General features: G+C 38.5%; 1 protein-coding gene and 1 long non-coding RNA gene across 5 annotated transcripts in view; one reads left to right on the plus strand and one right to left on the minus strand.

Annotated features, from left to right (window-relative positions):
* Positions 1–10,386: 10,386 nt before the first annotated feature.
* LOC131125245 (uncharacterized) lies at positions 10,387–17,809 on the plus strand. The gene is made up of 3 exons (XR_013629435.1): positions 10,387–10,626; positions 10,739–10,881; positions 17,680–17,809. It is a non-coding gene; the product is annotated as an uncharacterized LOC131125245 (long non-coding RNA).
* The window catches only part of kcnc2 (potassium voltage-gated channel, Shaw-related subfamily, member 2), a 38,090-nt gene continuing 32,058 nt past the window's right edge, over positions 13,173–19,204 (minus strand). For 3 of the 4 annotated variants that reach the window (XM_058066583.2, XM_058066582.2, XM_078794636.1), the window contains exon 4: positions 15,379–18,751. In XM_058066583.2, the coding sequence (XP_057922566.2) occupies positions 18,606–18,751 (146 nt within the window). In that variant the 3' untranslated portion in view covers positions 15,379–18,605. Of the gene's footprint in view, positions 14,183–15,378; positions 18,752–19,204 lie in introns of those variants that run through there. The other variant, XM_058066584.2, reaches the window with a different exon arrangement.

A 19,204-nucleotide genomic window follows, 5' to 3' on the forward strand; every position in this document is an offset into this window, starting at 1 on the left:
TTCAGTTACAATTTAAAAAGCTAATAAAAGAAGAGTGCAAATATGTGGCGTGTTTAGCTATTTTACCAATAGCTAAACAGATCATAGCAAACAAACGTTTGAAGTAACACAATCCGAATCAAACTTCAAGTACAGCACACAGCTGTGGGGGGAAAGGGGGGGGGGAGAAAAATCCCTTAATGGCGGATTTGTCAGCAGTAGCTCCTTGGAAAACGATGGTTATCTTTGCCCATCCAGTCGCTGGCACATGAAAGCCGCTTGGTTCTGACAGAACAGTTTGCTAATCCCCACCACGTGCTCTCATTTGCCTCAGTCTTTCCCGTGATGCCGTAAAGCAATTAGGCAGGCCGGTTAGGACGTGCAGCTCATATTGCATAGGTTCCAAGAACCAGGAAGATGGCGTGTGCATAATGGCCAATAAACATGTAGCGTTAGCGCCCACACGGCGAAGGTGATGAAAAAAGCAAAATGTGCATTGCAGAAGTTGTCCTGTTTTATTCATGTCCAATTGTTGCACGCTTTCTCAAGGTTTCAGGACCTCTGTCTCTGTCACCTGGCAACAAACTGGTTGCCTGGATACGACAAGCTGTTCTTCGGTTTAACCCTGCAAAATAACTGGTTATCGAGTCGTCTTGAACAGAGAAGAACAGGACTGTGCAGGGTCCAGACGGACACGGCCATGTTCTCGCTACCTAGTGGCGTTTTGGAGGCATTGCTGGAACTTTGCAAAACGTGTGCAGTCGTCCTTTTTGCGGCTTCAATCGATCGCAGGTTTTTTATAAATAAGTAATTCTTGAATATGACCTATTCATTAAAATATGCATATTTAAGCAAATTTTAGCATATAAATTGCTAAATTAGCTAAAATCCAATTAAAATGCATTATGAAGAGACATTCAGGCCTCACTTTACAATAAGGTACACAAAAATACAGTAGTTAGCGAGGAGCTAATGGAAACTAACGAGCAGTTGCAGAGGAACTGATGCACATTTAGAGTAGTTACTAAGGAAGTCATGAAACACTAATGAGTAGTTACTGAGGAACTAAGCCACATCGATTTAGAGGCCTTACTGAGGAACTAATGCCAAAGGCACATACATTTAGAGTGGTTATTGAGGAACTAATGAAAAACTAGTAAGTAGAGCATTTACAGAGGAACTAAGGCACATACATTTTGAGTAGTTACCAAGGAACTAATGAAAAATAATGAGTAGAGTAGTTACTGAGGAACTAAGGCACATACATTTTGAGTAGTTACTGAGGAACTAATGAAAAATAATGAGTAGTTATGAAGAAACGAAGGCACATAGTCGCCAATAAACTAATGAAAAAATAACAAGTAGAGTAGTTACTGAGGAACTAAGGCACATACATTTTGAGTAGTTACTGAGGAACTAATGAAAAAAATAACGAGTAGTTACTGAGGAATTAAGGTACATACATTTAGAGTAGTTATTGAGGAACTAATGAAAAACTAGTAAGTAGAGCATTTACAGAGGAACTAAGGCACATACATTTTGAGTAGTTACCAAGGAACTAATGAAAAATAATGAGTAGAGTAGTTACTGAGGAACTAAGGCACATACATTTTGAGTAGTTACTGAGGAACTAATGAAAAATAATGAGTAGTTATGAAGAAACGAAGGCACATAGTTGCCAATAAACTAATGAAAAAATAACAAGTAGAGTAGTTACTGAGGAACTAAGGCACATACATTTTGAGTAGTTACTGAGGAACTAATGAAAAAAAATAACGAGTAGTTACTGAAGAACTAAGGTACATACATTTAGAGTAGTTACTGAGGAACGGATGAAAAGCTAATGAGTATAGTAGTTACTGAAGAACTAAGGTACATCAATTTAGAGTAGTTACTGAGGAACAAATGAGCTAATGATTAAGGAACATACATTTAGAGTAGTTCCCGAGGAACTAATGAGTAGTGGTTTGGTAAATTCGTTCCTCATTAACTACTGGAATTTTGTGTACCTGATTGTAAAATGTTATCCACATTCAAATTGTGAATGTAATATTTTACACTGGTCACTAGGTGGCAGTAATTTGACTTTAATGTTGGGGGCGACAAGCACCAGACAACAACTACAATTAGCTCACAATTAATAATAACATAATAATCATAATATTAACACGAGATACTGTTCCGGCCGTAACTCAACTCTGAAACCCCCAATGTCACTTCCTGTCCACACATCTTCACTCGGTTTTGTGCAGAGTGTAAAATCCAAAGTGACTGGGATTATGGGATACGGGATACGGGAACACTCCGCTGTCTTCATGGTAACCAGCTGCCATCGTTGGCCGTCTGTTTTGTGTGATAGTCTTGCCTTCGCTCGTTGTGGAGAAACATGTTAGACTCTCAAATAGGGTTCCCCACCTTTTATTGAGACACGGCGCTTATTTTACACGAGAAAGCAGAATGGGGACAACGCTCATAAAAGCTCCTAAACACATGCAAGCACCTGGTGGTGTGCAGTCAGGAACATCACAAGCCCTGGCCGACATTTCCAGCTCCAATTCTTCACGACGCTGTTGCCAACTTCTCAGTAAGAAAAGAAGATATTGGCTGTCATCTGACAATTTGCATATGACGTGCAAAAAAAGGGAGTGAAAACATCAGAATTGCTATAATTGTAATAAAGACACATCTGGACTCACCTCCAGCCTCTACCTTTTATCTTGCAGTTAGAACCCCTTGTTCCATTCGTTGCCCAACGTTCTTCCATCACACGTTCTGACACCCCGGCGGGTAAGTGGCCGAGCCCGAATGAGGATTAAGACGAGGACATCAGCAAGGTAAATGTTGTGAAACCAACCGTTAGGGATAGTAATCATCTGATTGGACTGTGGCGTCACACCATAGCTTCGGGTAATGGATCGGAACCGCGACCTTCATGTGACTTAGACGTTGTATATGGGATCTAGACTGAGCGCTAAAACTACGGCGTGCATGCTGGAGTTATGTGTCTACTCCACCGTGTTTGTTTGTATTTGTTGATTGTTGTGCTTTAGCAACATGGATATTATATTGTTATGCTTCTAATAAGCAATTTCATGACAGTTGCAGGAAACCTCAGACGACATCATCAAGTCACTAACGTGTTTGTGTTGAGGCAGGTGACACATTGGTAATAAGATGCAGAAATGTTTTGCTTTTTTGTACGTTTTTAAAAACACAAACACAATAGGACCAGTTTTGGTTAAGAGGAAAATAGCAATGATTAATTTATTGTGTTGTTTTACATCCATCAGTGTCCTGGCTCCTCAGTACAACATGGCCAAAGGTGCCATATACATATAGAAACTTTAAATTATTATTATTTATTCTAAATTATTTGTACAAATTACTTTTTACGCTGTACATTGTTCATATTTGATGTCATCTATTTATTCTCCACATTATTATTTATTATTGATTATTATACGGGAGCCAGGCAACGAGTATTTGGTTGGCAATTTCACTGCTGTGTTATTGTGCAATGACAATAAAGAAAGTCTATCTATCAATTTATATAAACATGACTTCAAACACAATGACTTCCTGTTCAGTGCAAAATAAGCTTAAAAATCAAATAGAAACGTCAAAAAGTCAAGAAAATTCAAATGAAATTACTACAGCAAAAATATAAAATAGTATATGCAAACAGAAAAATCCAAATAAAAATGGAGGAAAAACAAGTTGTCGTAGGTTGAAAAATACTTTACTACCCAATTCCCCTTATGTCTCAGGCCAAAGTACTGTATGTACATGTATGTACAAGCAACGGCTACTTTGGATTTCGGAGGCACCGAACAATATTCAGCATTCTTAAGAATGAGTTGCCCGTCATGCCAGGCGACAATGGACGCCGCACTGACATCCGGGGACACACACGCGTTTTTTTTTTTTTTTTTTTTTTTGGACAGCCCTCGCAAAGCAGATTGATTTTACCGGCCCCCGAAGGCACACGGCTCATTGGGCGCACAATGTGCCCACTCCCACTTTTCTGCCACAACCTGTAATAATTTACATTTTGATGGTTCTGTGCTTGCGATGCATACTGATTTTATTTCAAGGTCAAAGCTGAAACACCGAAAGGGGAAAGAAAGACTCGGTAGGATCAAGAAATTTGGTGAAATCTGTCTTGGACAACATCTTTTCAAAAGTTTCAATTGGTTTCCTGACATTCTCCTTAAAAATAACCAACTGCAAGAAGAAAAAAAAGGCAATAATTGTATTATTTTGTTTCTATGGTTGGATTTATGGATTATGGAGCCTGAACATTTTCAAGTATTTGTATCAGTATCTGCAATACTGTCCCTGTGACAGTGACACCTTGGTTAATGTGTTTTTTTTTTTTTATTAATGCCAAAAATGTACCTTGGTTTGCATACAGTTTCCCAATAGCGTCCGTCTGGTCATGTTATTAATTGATTCCATCCCAACATTTTTTTTAAAGCTGTCCATTTTTGATGATTTTTCTAAGTAGTATATCCCAAAATAAAAGTTTTACTCTCATCTTTCATCAGAAAAAAGTATGTTTCTACCTTTTTCCATTCTTTAGTAATCAGAAGTAGAACATAGGTAAGGTTCACCAAAATGTCAGTTAATATAAAAAAAAAAGGGAGAAAAAAAGCTATTTGTGAAAAGATACATTTCAAGCATAACTTTGACACAAATGTAGCCATATTCTGTATATTTGGCCAAACGTCTAAACAAGGATGCCATAACATAAACACAAAAAAGGTTGTTTGAAATAACAATTTTTATATAACACCGTGAACTATGTAAAAAAAAAAAAAAAAACTTACACGCAAGATGCCTTTTCACTTTGTGGTTAAATTCTTATAAAATGAAATTTTGCCATTATGTGGGAGTTTTTTTCACTGAAAAAGCTGAAAAAAAAACGTAAAAAATACGTCTTTGGGAGCGAATGAGTTTTTATTCAACTCCATTCTTCTGTAAAGAGTATTTTGAAAAGCGCTATACAAATAAAATATATTATTATTATTATTATTAATACACTACCGGAGTCCAGCTGTGTTCTTAATGTATTTTATATCACCAAACTTTCTTGCTAGCATCCTAATATATTACTTGCTACTACGCGGAAACAGGAAGCGGAAGTGGAAGTTGATGCTGGAGCTCTTTGCTAACTAACACAGCTAATCTCATAAATGTTTACAAAAATATTTTTTTTGTAGTTTAAAATAAATGAACTTTTACCTTCTTTAATCAAGACGTGATTGTTGACAAAGACACAACGTGGCAGCAAGATCGACAAACGCCAGACCTTTGTGTTTTGCCATGATTTATTTCTTGACTTCTTGAGTCGTCTTTCCAACCCTCTTTGGCTCTAATTTGGGTTATTTTGCAGCGCCGATCAAAACAAAAGGAGAGACTTGAAGTGAGACACTTCATATGTCCTATAGAATCAGTATTGGCATATTTACTTGGTAAATGCGCATTATCACCCACCCCAAATACCGACCGCGGCTTCAAATGATCAGACTTACACAATAAAGCGGGCATTTGCGAGCTCCAGACTCCAAGGACTTCCATTGAATTTGGACGTCATGTCGGAAAGAATGCATTTTCTATGGATGTGAAGCCTCTTCTGTTGAACCCTCCAAGGACAAGTTTTTGTGCTATCCTGTAATAGAAAATCTAACACCTTCGACTAAAGGTTGACAACGCCAATATGCCACAGTCGCCATGGCAGCAAGATAAAGCCTGCTTACAAATCTTTTTCAATAAGTCGTGCAGGAATTAAAAATCAGTGGGGAATCGAACTTCCTTATTGTTAGTAAGCGGACTGGCACGCAATCGCATGGTATAGGAGACTTCAATTACGGAAGTGCTTGTGTTTATGTGTTTACTCTCCATAATAATTACCAATATTTAGTCTTCCCTCCTAATTGAAAATCATGATTTCATCCATTTTTTTTCAAAAAAAAAAAAAAAGATTAAAGACACACCTTTTTAATCAGGCTTTTAACTAATATTTTTTAACTTTTCTTATGTTTTTATCTTTTTAGTCCTATTTTATGCTTTTAGTCTTTAGCTTTTAACTCCAGTGTTTCCCCGGTGGGGGGTCCTCCACACTGGTCTGCTGAGGGGGTGCCATCCTTGGGTCCCTTCAACCTGGCCGACTGTGGGGGTCCGCCCGTCTGTCGGAGTCGGGGGGCGGGCCCGGGTGCTGGTCCCCCGATGGCACGGCCCCAAAGGTGGTGTTTCCTTGATCCTCAGTGCCATGTCATGTCTCCCTACTGTGTGTGATTGTGTGTGTGTGTGTGTGTGTGTGTGTGTGGGTCTAGTATAGAGGGTGGGAGGGAGGGGCTTTCTTAGTAATTGTTTTTCCTTTTAATTGTGGTAATTTTAATTCTGTAAAGCACTTTGTGTTGCATGTCTTTGCAGGAAAAGTGCTATACAAATAAAGTTGATTTGATTTTCTATGCATTTTCGCAGGGGGGCGGGGTACACCCAGGGCTGTTTGCCAACCAATCGCAGGGCACTTCATGGAAAACTGTAATTGAATAACAATAAAATATGTTTTGTGTTAATAGTCTTTGCTTTCTGGAATGGATGAATAGGATTTCTTATGGAAAAAATAGATTTAGTATCCGTTTGGGTTATTGTCAGACCTTCTGGAACGAGGTATCGCTTCTTGACTTTTTACAAGATTTCTTTCATTGGCTAAAAAAATGCCTCTCGACCCATTAAAAGCTCCCGTTTTTTCCACAGTGTTTTTCCTCTCCTGATGCGTGAGGATGTGTTGTGTGCCCGAGATGCCTCTGAGTCACATTTCTTCCACTATCATCCCACTCAAACGCAGACGGTGCCTTTGGCTGCAAATGTGATGCCAGTGATACATGGAGACGCTGCTAATCAAATGATGCTAATGAAACAAAGAGGCCCGCGGTGGCGCTAGCCCGGTACCGGCCCCGTCTCAGATGATAAACACACTTCATCTCCCGGCGTTGCATTCTCAACACCCAGGCGACTGTTGACATACTTTTTTTACTCCTTGGAAAAAAACAACAAATACAACCACCACCAAGATTTTGAAAAATGTTGAAAAAAATTGTAAATTTTTCGGAAAAAAACCACAGTCGATCAGTGTGTTCTATCACTCCTTTATCTTAATATCTTAATCATTGGCTGTCATTTTGGTCTTCAGACTCCAAATGTGGCTACGTCTTTACCACGGCGACGCTTTGTTTTTAAAACAAACAAGCAATGTGCTAGTTAGTTTGGAGCTGTTTTTTGTCCCACGGGAAAGTTACAAGTGGACATCATGTTCATGGGGTACATGCTAACTGTGTGGTTGTTTAATGAACATAAACATATTGTGTGTCCAGGACAGATTTGGATTGAATGAAAATATTGATTTGGATTATTTGACACTGTTAATTTTAATATACAGTTAATCCATGTGATCGGTATTGGCAGATTTTATTCATGGATGGATCGGAATCGGGAGCATAAAACCCTGACCGGAGCATAGATGGATGGTTTTTCACACTGGATAAGTTAAAAAAAAAAAAAAAAAAAAAAAAAAAAAGTGAATTTCATTTTTGTTTTATGAAAGAAATCTGAATTTATTGTTGAAATGCTCTTTATAAATAGGCTAAGTAAAAAGAAAGTGGCAATATTTTTTTCTATGTAAAAAAATGGCTATGTAATTAATTAAATAAATAATTTATAATTAAAATAAATTATAAATAATAAAATAATATATTATAAATATATTACATACATGCAAAATAATAAATTATAAATTAAAATTTAATTTAATTATTAATTTAATTAATAATTATTGATTTAATAATTATTTATTTAATTATTAATTAATTTAATTATTATTAAAATAATAAATAAAATAGCAAATTTGACAACAAAAAAGTGGAAAAAATGTTTAAACAATTACATTAGACAAAAGTTATTTTTAAATGTATTTATTTTCAAAACCAAAAAAAAGTGGAAAAAAAGTCTATTTTTATATTTCACTTTGTCCACAAAAAATACATTGACCGACTGTATATAATATTAATATAGTATTTGGATAATCAGGAAAAAAATAAATTTCCCTCTATTGAAAACAAAATAAAGAAATCATTTAAAAAACATGTGACTGACATTTTTACACACGCTGGCATAAATCAGGCTAAATTTAGCCCTCAAAGTGTGATGCAACAGTGTGCACGGCCTTACCTTTCCTCTGGATTCATTAAGACGCTGCCGGGTGAAGCCACGCTATGATCTCTCACCGCACGATGACACGACGGCATCTGAGCTGGATTAGAGTCTTCCGCTGATCAACTGGGAAGGATGAAGTAAATATGAAATCATCTTTTTGGTCCATATCAGTATCCGTCAGTGGCTTCCTTGCTTTGCATTCAAAGTTACTTACCAGTTTGAATTCTCGGAACTCACCTCGTGTTGTTCTCAGTTCCCAGTTTAAATGTTCATTAAAATTCCACACAAACTCAAACATGAACACAGCTCGTGTGCAAACTATTGTGATCATGTGGTATTGAGACTTCTACTCATACTGTAGCATAATCCCCCTCCGCAGCTAAATAAAGGCGAAAAAGATCCAAATAATGGAGGCGTACTGATAAGTATCCCACATACTTACAGGAGTGGAGTGTTGTGATAGGCCGCTGAAGAGCCTGCAGTTTCCTGAGCAAATCGTGGACTCGCACGCTGCCGCAGATTACAGCATCTTTGTAGGACGCTTCGCTCCATCAACGCTGTCGTGTTTCCTGTCCTGGCACGTACTAACTTCTCCCAACAAACATGCTCTGGTGGATGTCTATGTGGGGTTCCATATCATTGTGTGATTAATATACAGTATATTATATAATGCTTTATATATCACTATATTGATGGTTACTATGGTACCCATTATGGCATTGGAGGCTCATATCACCGAGTACTTCGGTACAAGGTACATTATTAAAAAAAATAAAAACTTAAACTGTATTATGGAAAGCAGGAAGTGAACAAATGTAACAGTTAGTGATTGTAAAAGTACCAGACGGAGGGGTAGGATTTAATAAGCTTTGCTTCTTCCTACTCCTTTTGGACATGTGGAACTGGGAACTGATTATGGGATGCACTCAATTGGAATCTGATGCATGTTCAAATTTGGGATAAATATTTGGAAAATCGTGAACAAGGACACGTAGGGAGGGTTGGACGCCCGTCTTTCTGTTCATCTATTTACACTTCAGCTCACGTCCGGCGTTAAGCACCATTTGTGGCACCGTATCTCTTGAGGCATTGCAACTATCTTACTATCTTCACTTGGGTTACCATGGAAACAGCCACAGACGTGCCAAGGAGATGTAAACAGTCTGAGCTGGGGAGTGCGTTTTTTTTTTTTTTATCCAGGGAAGAACCTTTCCGTCCTACACTCCTGGGGAAGGAGGGAGGAGGAACTCAACACAATGGATGAAAAGGTGTAGGTATGGATCAATACACTGAAAATACGCATAACTACAGTAAAAAGTACCGCCTTGCGTGAACTGCTTTAGTCGAGCGAGTCATCAAGTCTTCTTCTTGAACTTTGTGGTCCTGAAAGTTGAAGTCGAGTTGTAAACAAGACATTAAAATGTTGACTTTCTGGTCAGTGCAATGAAGGTTCAAAGTACAGGCAAGGTAGTATTCTGGATTCTACCATAGCTCGTACCCATGTAATGTACCCATTTCACTTAGTTAGCACCGGAATAAATATATGCACAGCTTTAAGTCATAATAACACATGAATAATTGACATATGCATTACAGTGGTTGCCGGTGCCATAAACGGCAGCACAAAAGGGCAAGACGAGGATTTCATTGATATTCCAAAGAGTTCTGGCTAAATATAGAAACGCATCAATTTGGAGTAAAACACACCAGTGATTATGAGCCTTAGTGCGCTCAAACTAAGATCCATGTGACATTTAAATCTTGTTAAGCGCCATGGAAGGCGGTGGAGTGGAGGCGCCGTATTTCCACATGTACACCTGAATTAATGGTAATGGTAATGGTAATGGTAATGGTAATGGTAATGGTAATGGTAATGGTAATGGTAATGGTTTAATTTCATTTGAACATGCATCAGATTCCAATTGAGTGCATCCCATAATCAGTTCCCAGTTCCACATGTCCAAAAGGAGTAGGAAGAAGCAAAGCTTATTAAATCCTACCCCTCCATCTGGTACTTTTACAATCACTAACTGTTACATTTGTTCACTTCCTGCTTTCCATAATACAGTTTAAGTTTTTTTTTTTTTTTTTAATAATGTACCGGAGTACTCGGTGATATGAGCATCCAATGCCATAATGTGTACCATAGTAAGTGTCAATATAGTGATATATACGTATGTTGCATGTATTTGCATGACATGTTATTAATATGGGCTGCTAATGTTTACAGAGCAACTGTACTATATATTTCCGGGCTGTGAAATGATTCATAAATCCCACTTTTCAAAGGAATGAATCATGATTAGGCACCAGCTGAATGAAATCAATCAATCAATCAATCAAAGCTGAACGTCCCTCCCCTTTTATGTGAGCAGTGCACACGCACAAATGAAGTAAAGCAGGAAACTGTTCATTAAAAGATAAGTTTATGTGAGTATTTCACATAGTATTTACCGTCATACACATTGTTGTTAACATGATTTGCAGTGTGTCATCTTTTTTTTTTTATAAATTATCTGACATAATGGTTCTTTTTTTTCAGCATGCACTTCAGAATGCCAAGGAAGGCGTCACAAATGGTCATTTTTCCCCAACAAAACATAGAAAACGGATCTGAAAAGCTTGTGACGCATTTGAAGACACGATGGAAAAAAGCACAGCGTAGGACTACCATGACTTTTACAGGTAAGACACAAAAATACATGTTCTGGATTCAAGAAAATAAACAGCTTTTTTTTTTTTTTTTTTTTTAAAGTTACAACATTCTAAAAATACACAACAACGGTACTCCTTTGTCCATTTGAAGAGTTAAGCAGCGTGTGTACTACACAAGGAGGATTGTGGGTAGAAACACATCGACAACGCCACCTGACGAGTCTTCTTTCTGCTGAATTCACAGTGTGGATCGGCACTACTCGGTTAGCGGTAGCTTGTTTCTCCGATGACCGCGTTGTTCTTGCAAACGTTTCTCAAGCGTCGCACTTCCGTACTCGCACTCAAACGCCTTTTTAGTGCATAAGTGCGTTTAGAGTGAGAAGAACGGCAAAATGCACTGCACTGTCGGTAGCCTACACTCAAAACGGTCAAAATGGTGAGAGTCTCCAATGGTATACTTCTGTGAGTACACTTCAATGTATTGTGTACAGCGTGTACTTGGTTTGTGGGGGTGCAAATTTGTCCTGTTCCAAATCCATGACTGTACTGTCATTGAATACTTACTGAAAATGGCGCTAAGTTTCTTTTTAAATTGTGTTGTGTTGGTTCCTCTCTTTCTGTTACGTAGCCAAGATGGCGACATACATCACAATGCGGTGTGCTGTCACTACCTGGATGTGGACAGTGGTTCAGCATTTTTCTGTGCTGTAAACTACAAATATTTTGATAACTTGTAATATTTAGGGATGTCCGATATTGTCTTTTTTGCCGAAAGTGTATATGCCGATATGAGTAACATGACATATCGCCTGTGGTGGAATGAACACATACTAGTATGTGTTGTATACAGCATTTTTAAAATTAAATATCGGTTTTCATGATGGGGGGGAATAAATCACATTTTTATACTCGTATCAGGCCAATATTTATCGGTACAGATAATTATCGGACATCCCTAACAATAATAGTTTGGTGGCCCTATCTACTTTTAAGAGCTTTTTTTTTAAGAGCTCAGACTACATCTCTGCCATTTTAACGCCTTTAATTACCTAGTAATTAAATGTAATTTAATTATTACTTAGAATTACAATTCATTATTATTAATAATTCATTATTATCATGGTGTTATAGTTGTAAAACAATATACAGTAAAGTCTCGTTATATCGGTTATAACGAATTACTGCTTATTATGATACTATTTTCATTTCCCGGCAAATTTCTAGTCTTTTATGATATAATTAGTTCCGTTATTATGATAATCCAGTTACTACGATGCCCTTTTCATCTCCCGCCAGCCAATTTGGTCTGCTTATATCGATACAAAAGCAGCTTAAATCAATCTTTGCTTAAGGATTTCAATACCAAAAAAGAACACGGCGAACGGCTGCTTCCAGTCAACTTTATTTTTCACACTTCCACCACCAGAGCGCAGCACACACACACCGATTCCCGCACTTCCTGGTTCACAGGTCATGCTCAACCCGCCCCACATAGCTGGCCAAACACATGCCTGAACAGAAGAACCAACTGACATAGCATACACACCTATTCCAACGAAGACACAAGCGTACAAATACATGTATTTAATTGTGTTGTATTCAGATATCTTTATCGCTTGCAATAATCACTGTTTTTCATATGTACATGCTGGCGTTTGTGGTTTCTCTCGTGTGTATAGATTCTATACAGGCATGTGTTTGGCCAGCTATGTGGGGCGGGTTGAGCATGACCTGTGAACCAGGAAGTGCGGGAATCGGTGTGTGTGTGCTGCGCTCTGGTGGTGGAAGTGTGAAAAATAAAGTTGACTGGAAGCAGCCGTTCGCCGTGTTCTTTTTTGGTATTGAAATCCTTAAGCAAAGATTGATTTAAGCTGCTCGACATTGTTCTATAGTATAGAAGTGCATTATTGCCCACTTTTAATGCAGTTCGCTGCAGGATCGGATATATGGATAGTCCGGTTATATCGGTATTTTTTCTGACTCCCGAGAATATCGATATAACGAGACTTTACTGTATATTTATTATTGTTTTGTTTATGTTGTGGCATCGTTGTTTAGACATTTTGACAAATTATTAATTCATTCATTCATTCATTTTCTACCGCTTATCCTTAGCCTGTGCGCTAACCACTTGACCGCCGTGCAGATTTTAGCATATTATATATACCTAAATTTGTGTCACGGTGAAAGTTGTGTTTGAAATGTATCTTTTCACAAAAAGCCTTTTTTTGTTGAGAAATGATATTTTGCTGACACTTATGTCCTGCTGCTAATTACTAAAGAACGAAAAAAGGTAGAAACTAACTTATTTTTTGGTATATACATATGTATAGGCCAATAACACAATATTATGTCAGTCAAAATCATCAAAAATGACACGGTACTGAGAGGGACGGCTTTTAAAAAAATATCTGGGATTGAGTGAGTTGATGAAAACCAAGGTACAATTGTACTTGCTTATTGAAGTGTACTGACAGAAGTATTGTATTTGACAGCCTTAGTGAGCTCAGTTGTACAAAGTGAAAGCGATAGTTTGGGTGCATGGCATTGCTACTGTGCAGTCATTCTAGTCCAAGTCCACTTTTTCAGCTTGATAAACTTCTGCTACACATTTGCCCAAAAGGGGGAAGGGGACATTTTTTTGGAAGAATCTGTATTTTTTTTTTTTTTTTTTTTTAGTCACCACTGCGTCACAAGGAGTCGTCATTTGGTTTATATGAAGATTTTGCAGCAATAATGCAGGGTATTTGCATGTTCAATTCCCAGTGGGTGACTTGGACAATGTCGGTTGCATCGGGGTGGGGGGTAACTCTATCAATGAGACCACCTAGTCGACAATTTCAAAATGTGACCAATAGGTTACAAACATACAATAACACACAGCAGAGCATTTAAACCCAACAAAAGCAGAGATGTCTCACTTTTTTTTTTTTCAATTTAGCACAGTGGTCTCTCTATAGGGTATATACTGGATGCAGGGTTTCATATATGAATACACTCAAAGTGCCTCAACGAATACACAAAAAAAAGGGGGGGGGGTACAACAGCAACATAAGTGATTGAGTGTCACGGTGCAACTTAGCAACCAAACAGCCTTGTTAACCAAATGTGCTGTTTTTGGGTGACTTATTTACAGGAGCGAGAGCTACACAGAAGTCCTGTTTTCATTCTCCTGTCTTGTTCAGGATTAAATGCTTATCATAGTCCTCCTGGGTGGGTTCGGTTCCTCCTTTTGTGTGCCGAGCAGCAGCCTGCTAGTGGTTTTTTCGTAGATTCCGTCCTTTATTGTCCTGCAGGAGTGGCTGGAATGCCTCCAAATGGGGTCTTCCCACTGCAATAGGTCCTCATATTGTTATACAGTCTCATCCGGCTGGTCATTCAAACAGGAAATGAATTGGCTAAATAACATGTCACATCCTGTCTCCGTCAAGCATCATTCCGGAACACCTTGTCGTGTTGTTGTAGATGGAAGTGATTCAATAATTTAGTCAATATACAAAGAGTATTTATTTAAAGAGATATTTCACTTTACGACTGGCATCGTGATAACGTCGGAATGGTTTTGTCTGCAGTCGCGTACCTGTTGTCATGTCAAAGTTAATGCATGTTAAAAAATTATGCCTAAAAATCGTAAAACTATGTGACTAAAGTTTGAAATGTAATACGGTGTAGTATTATGAGAAAAGTCATGTTCCGAGAAAAGTTGTAGTAATACCAGGAAAAAAAAGTGGAACATGTGAAAAAGTTGCAAATTAAAAAAAATATATATATTATGATAAACATAAATAATACATGAAAACGACATACTAAAGGAGAACAAAGGTTTTCCAGAACCTCGGGTCAAAGTTTGGATTTTAGAGAAAAATCAAATTATGTGCTTGGGTATGAATGGCAATAACCGGAGTTTTATGATAATAATAATAATATGCTGTGACGTCACATGTGCGACCTTTGTTTACATCAGAAACAACATGGCTGCCGTCACAACTATGTTTGTTATCGCTATTTTTGAGCAACATTTTCCTCGCTTGTATCTGCAAGCCCAAATATTGCTTCACTTTAAAGAACAGAGGGAAAGAAGCACTTTTAGGTCGGCCATCTTTGCTCAAATAACCATTCCACGTCCGAGGCTTCCTCCTCTGACGCCAACTTGCTTTAGCAAGATTCCCAATCAACGTTTTCTTGAGATTGTGTGGAAACGATTTTTTTTAAAAATACGCTGCTACATGTGGACAAGGCCTGAGATTGACAAAGATTTGTTGACATAAGCGAAACTGAAACTAAGCCTATGTCAAATTACATTGTCATGTGTCTGTAGCAGGTACAACCCATATTTGGCTGGCTCTTTTATTCGATTATTATTTTATTATCGATTATTGAATTACCTCCATCTTTTTTTTTATTGCTATAACCAAAACGGTCAACTTTAGGAGCGAATAGCTGAGTGATTTCTTCGCTGAACCCATGCAGAAGGGTTACCTGTTTGTTTTGGCGGTGCCTCCCCCCACCCCCCCAAGCCATTAAGATAACACCATCTCTTTGCAGTTATCTAAGAGTGAACAACCAGAAACATACGTACAGCTTTGCTGGTACAAGTGAAGCACTCATCTATTAGAATATTGGAATATACAATCCTGGTCAGAATTTTAAGAACAGTTGAAAAATTGCAAGAATTTCCATTTTGTACTAAAAGTTTTGAGAAATGAATTAATTGCAAAGAACCATTAGAGTGAATAGGCTGATCAAAAGTTTAAGTCTGCAGCCTTTAAAAGGTCTTTTCAAGGTCTCGTCTCCTTCTCGTTTTATTCCCCCGATGGCAAAAAATGTAACCGTGACAGCCTTGATGGCTTCCAACGTTACCGGCATGACAAAGAGATCCACTTTTCCACAAGGCAAAGTGAAAGGGGGCGCCATCATGATCTGCAATGCTTTTTCCTCCAGTGCAACAATGGAGCATTAGGTTGTGCAGGGGCGTCAAACGGCAGTTGGCTATGTGGAGATGTTGCAGATGTTGCATCCCTCATGACTGAAGGCCCTCGTTTGTGTGGTAGTGATGCTTCTGCAACAGGACAACGTTGCAGTTCACAATGGCCACCAGGCAAAGGACTTCTTCCATAGGTTCACACTTTTGGAGCATCCCGTGTGTTCCCCTGATCTAAATCCTATTGAGAATATTTGGGACGGCAAAGGCAAAGGAATTTGACAAAAATGGACATCAGTTTCAGACAGTGAAGCCATGTTCACCGCTTGGAGGAACATTCCCAATATCCTTTGGGAAACACTGGGATCAAGCATGCCCAAAATGTCATTTCAATCGTAAGGCGATGAGCTATTTTGATTTGAGCTATATGATATTAAACTTTTGATCAGTCTATTTCACTTTAATGGTTCTTTTTTTTTTGTCTCAGTCCCATTTCTTTTGAAGATTACTTGAGATCCAACAGTGCATAATGCAAATTCTTGCAATTTTTCAACTGGTGTTAAAATATTGATCATGAGTGTATATACAGCCATGGTGAAATGAAAATACATCCTCTTTCAAGGTTGTATGTATCAGGACATCATACAGGGAGTATCAGTGGAGTTGCACCTTTCCACATGTTGTTTAACAATTGTTCATAATGTAACATGTAAAGTATTTTTATTATATTTATTATTATTTAACCTCAATTAACCCATAAGAACCCAATTTAAATGTTCCACAATGTCTCTTTATACAACTCCGTGCTTCCTTTTGAACATCATTTTGGAGCAGGTTGTCACGTGACGAGTCATGTGACTATGCTAAGCAATGACGACCCTAAAACGGCAGTGTCTGGTAAGCTAGCTCATTTCCAGAAGCATTTTTAGCCATATAAAGTTATTTTTATTAACCCATTCAACCACTATAATGCTTCAATAAGGTGTCAAATATGACAATATGACTGTTCTTACCCTATTACTTAAATGAATTGATTTGAAACACTTGCTACTGATAGCAGAAATGCTAATAATGCTAATAATGTCAATGTTTCAGTGGATATGTTCTATGTGATTTAATACAAAGTATATTTGTGCTACACAAGTTGAGTTATTTTCAAATAAGGATTACATTTACCATAAACATTGTTACATATATGTACATCACACATCTTTGCTGTAAATTATTATTAGAAAAAACATCTCAACTTATATCTCATTTTGTCTTATCTGTATATGTATACCCCCCCATCATTTGACTTTAAGCACAAATAGGTCTGGGTTCTTATAGGTTGAAAATGTCCTGATGTCTAAAACCTTATAATTAAGAGGGTTTACTTTCTGTGTGCCTTGTGTTGTCTCCCCGTGCAAACATAGCTTGCGGACAACAATGGCTTCCGAGTGAGTCCATGCAAAAAGACGGCCATGTGAGGAGTGACAGACTGTGTGCTTGTGTCAATGACAAATTGCTCCATGGCAACACCCATTCCTCCAATCCACATCCCAAATATCAAGAGAAAAATACACTATCATGTACAAATCACATGTTGCGGTGTGATGTAACTTCACCAGGCCATACTGTAATATGTAACATACTGTACATGTTCAAGTCCGTCTAGTCATTGCGTCCGGTGTGCATATTTTCATACTGCAGTGGAACCCGTTTAAGTCGGTCCCGGTTATGTCGACGAACTCAAGTCCTCTTATTATTACTAAAACGTTGACATCTAAAGTTGCATTGCTAACTTGATCGTTATTGCTAAGCTGCTAATTTGGCATTTACTCCTCTTGGCTCGACTTTAAATTGTAAATAATTCATTTTCTTTTGATAACTAGAAATAGAAAGTGATTTGATGTTGCTATCTGCAGGGGGACAAAGAGGGCTACAGCTATGGATCCAGCAGAGGGTGCTGTCTCCCAAGTCAAGTCTCTCAACATTTTCCAGCAGGAAGATGCTTTGAAAAGACGCGATGTTGAAGGTGAGGTGTCGGCCAATAGCAGGGCAGATATAGACATTCATACTTATGGACAATTCGGATTTGCCAATTAACCTAAAATGCGTGTTTTTGGAATGTGGGAGGAAACCGGTGAACTCGCGTATGCACGCACACGGAGAACATGCAAACTCCATACAGAGATGTCCAAGAGGACAGCCTAACTTGAGCATATTCTAGCATAAAACTGGCTAAATTAAAAATACAAAGACATTCAAACACATGTTGTTGATATGTAATCTAATAGTGTTAAAAAAATCCCATTTAATGCTCTAACAAGAAAATATTCTATTTATACTTCACGGAAATTCACTTATCACGGTCGGTTCTGGAACTAATTAACTGCCATAAACAAGCATGACCGTAAATGGCCAGCAATGGCTTATCGACAACAGCTTATGATGACGTGAGTCTGCCAATCTGAGCGGCGTCGACTTAAACGGGTTCCAGTGGACCACACACTTCAACGTTAAAATGGAAGCACACATTTTCCCTCACAACTTCCAATATCCCTGATTGTCCTTTTTAATTATGAAATGCTATGGCTGCTACTTTGAAAGCCACCACTTATAGTTGTTTTTTATTGCACAGTCTGAAAATGTGACATAATAAAGAAAAAATAAGACACAGGAGAACCGACAAGGGTGATCGCCAAGCACAGTCAGGCTGTATAGTCAGTAGATTCGTCTTTGCTACAAGGTTAAACACTAAACCACGATATCAAGACCATAGTTCAGGTAACATAGCAAAGAGTGGATCGTAGGATATGGATCGTGTTATGCAAAAAGAGTGCTGGACTTCTTACAGGATGGAGGGAATAGGGGAACGGGAGCGCCGCAGCGGGCAAGGTGATCCATAGGGTGAGGTCACGGGAGAAAACCTCAGGGCGTTACCAGCCATGCCAGTCATGCCAGCTATGTTGTTTAAGCTCCGAGATTTCTCGTAGCCTTCGGATGGGACGAGACAGAGAGGTGATGAAGGTGGTGGTGGTGGTGGTGGTTGTGCAGGAACGGGACATGAACACACACAGGCAGGCAGGCAGGCACGCGGGCAGGCAGGCAGGCAGGCAGGCAGGCAACCATCCAAGTCCAAGTCGAGGCGAGTAAACCATGGCAAGATAGGAGACAGGAGTGAAACAAAGCAACTGTCATAGGCCGTGTCTCAATTGGCACACTTCCGTACACACACACTTTGACTGCATATGTGTGTTCACACCGAGAATTTAACCTTCAATAGTCGCCATCTTGGCTACGTAGCGGAAAGAGAGGGACTCACTTGAAAGTAGTGAACAGAAGAAGCAGCTAAACATCACGATTATGGACGCTAAGGTTGCGATGACGGTAATGTGTTGCACTCAGGACAGTATACTTCATAAAGTGTACTGATGGAAGTATTTCATT

Source organism: Doryrhamphus excisus, linkage group LG2, assembly GCF_037039965.1.
Source record: "Doryrhamphus excisus strain RoL-2023G ecotype Guam linkage group LG2, RoL_Dexc_Guam_v1.1, whole genome shotgun sequence".
Lineage (NCBI taxonomy): Eukaryota > Metazoa > Chordata > Actinopteri > Syngnathiformes > Syngnathidae > Doryrhamphus > Doryrhamphus excisus.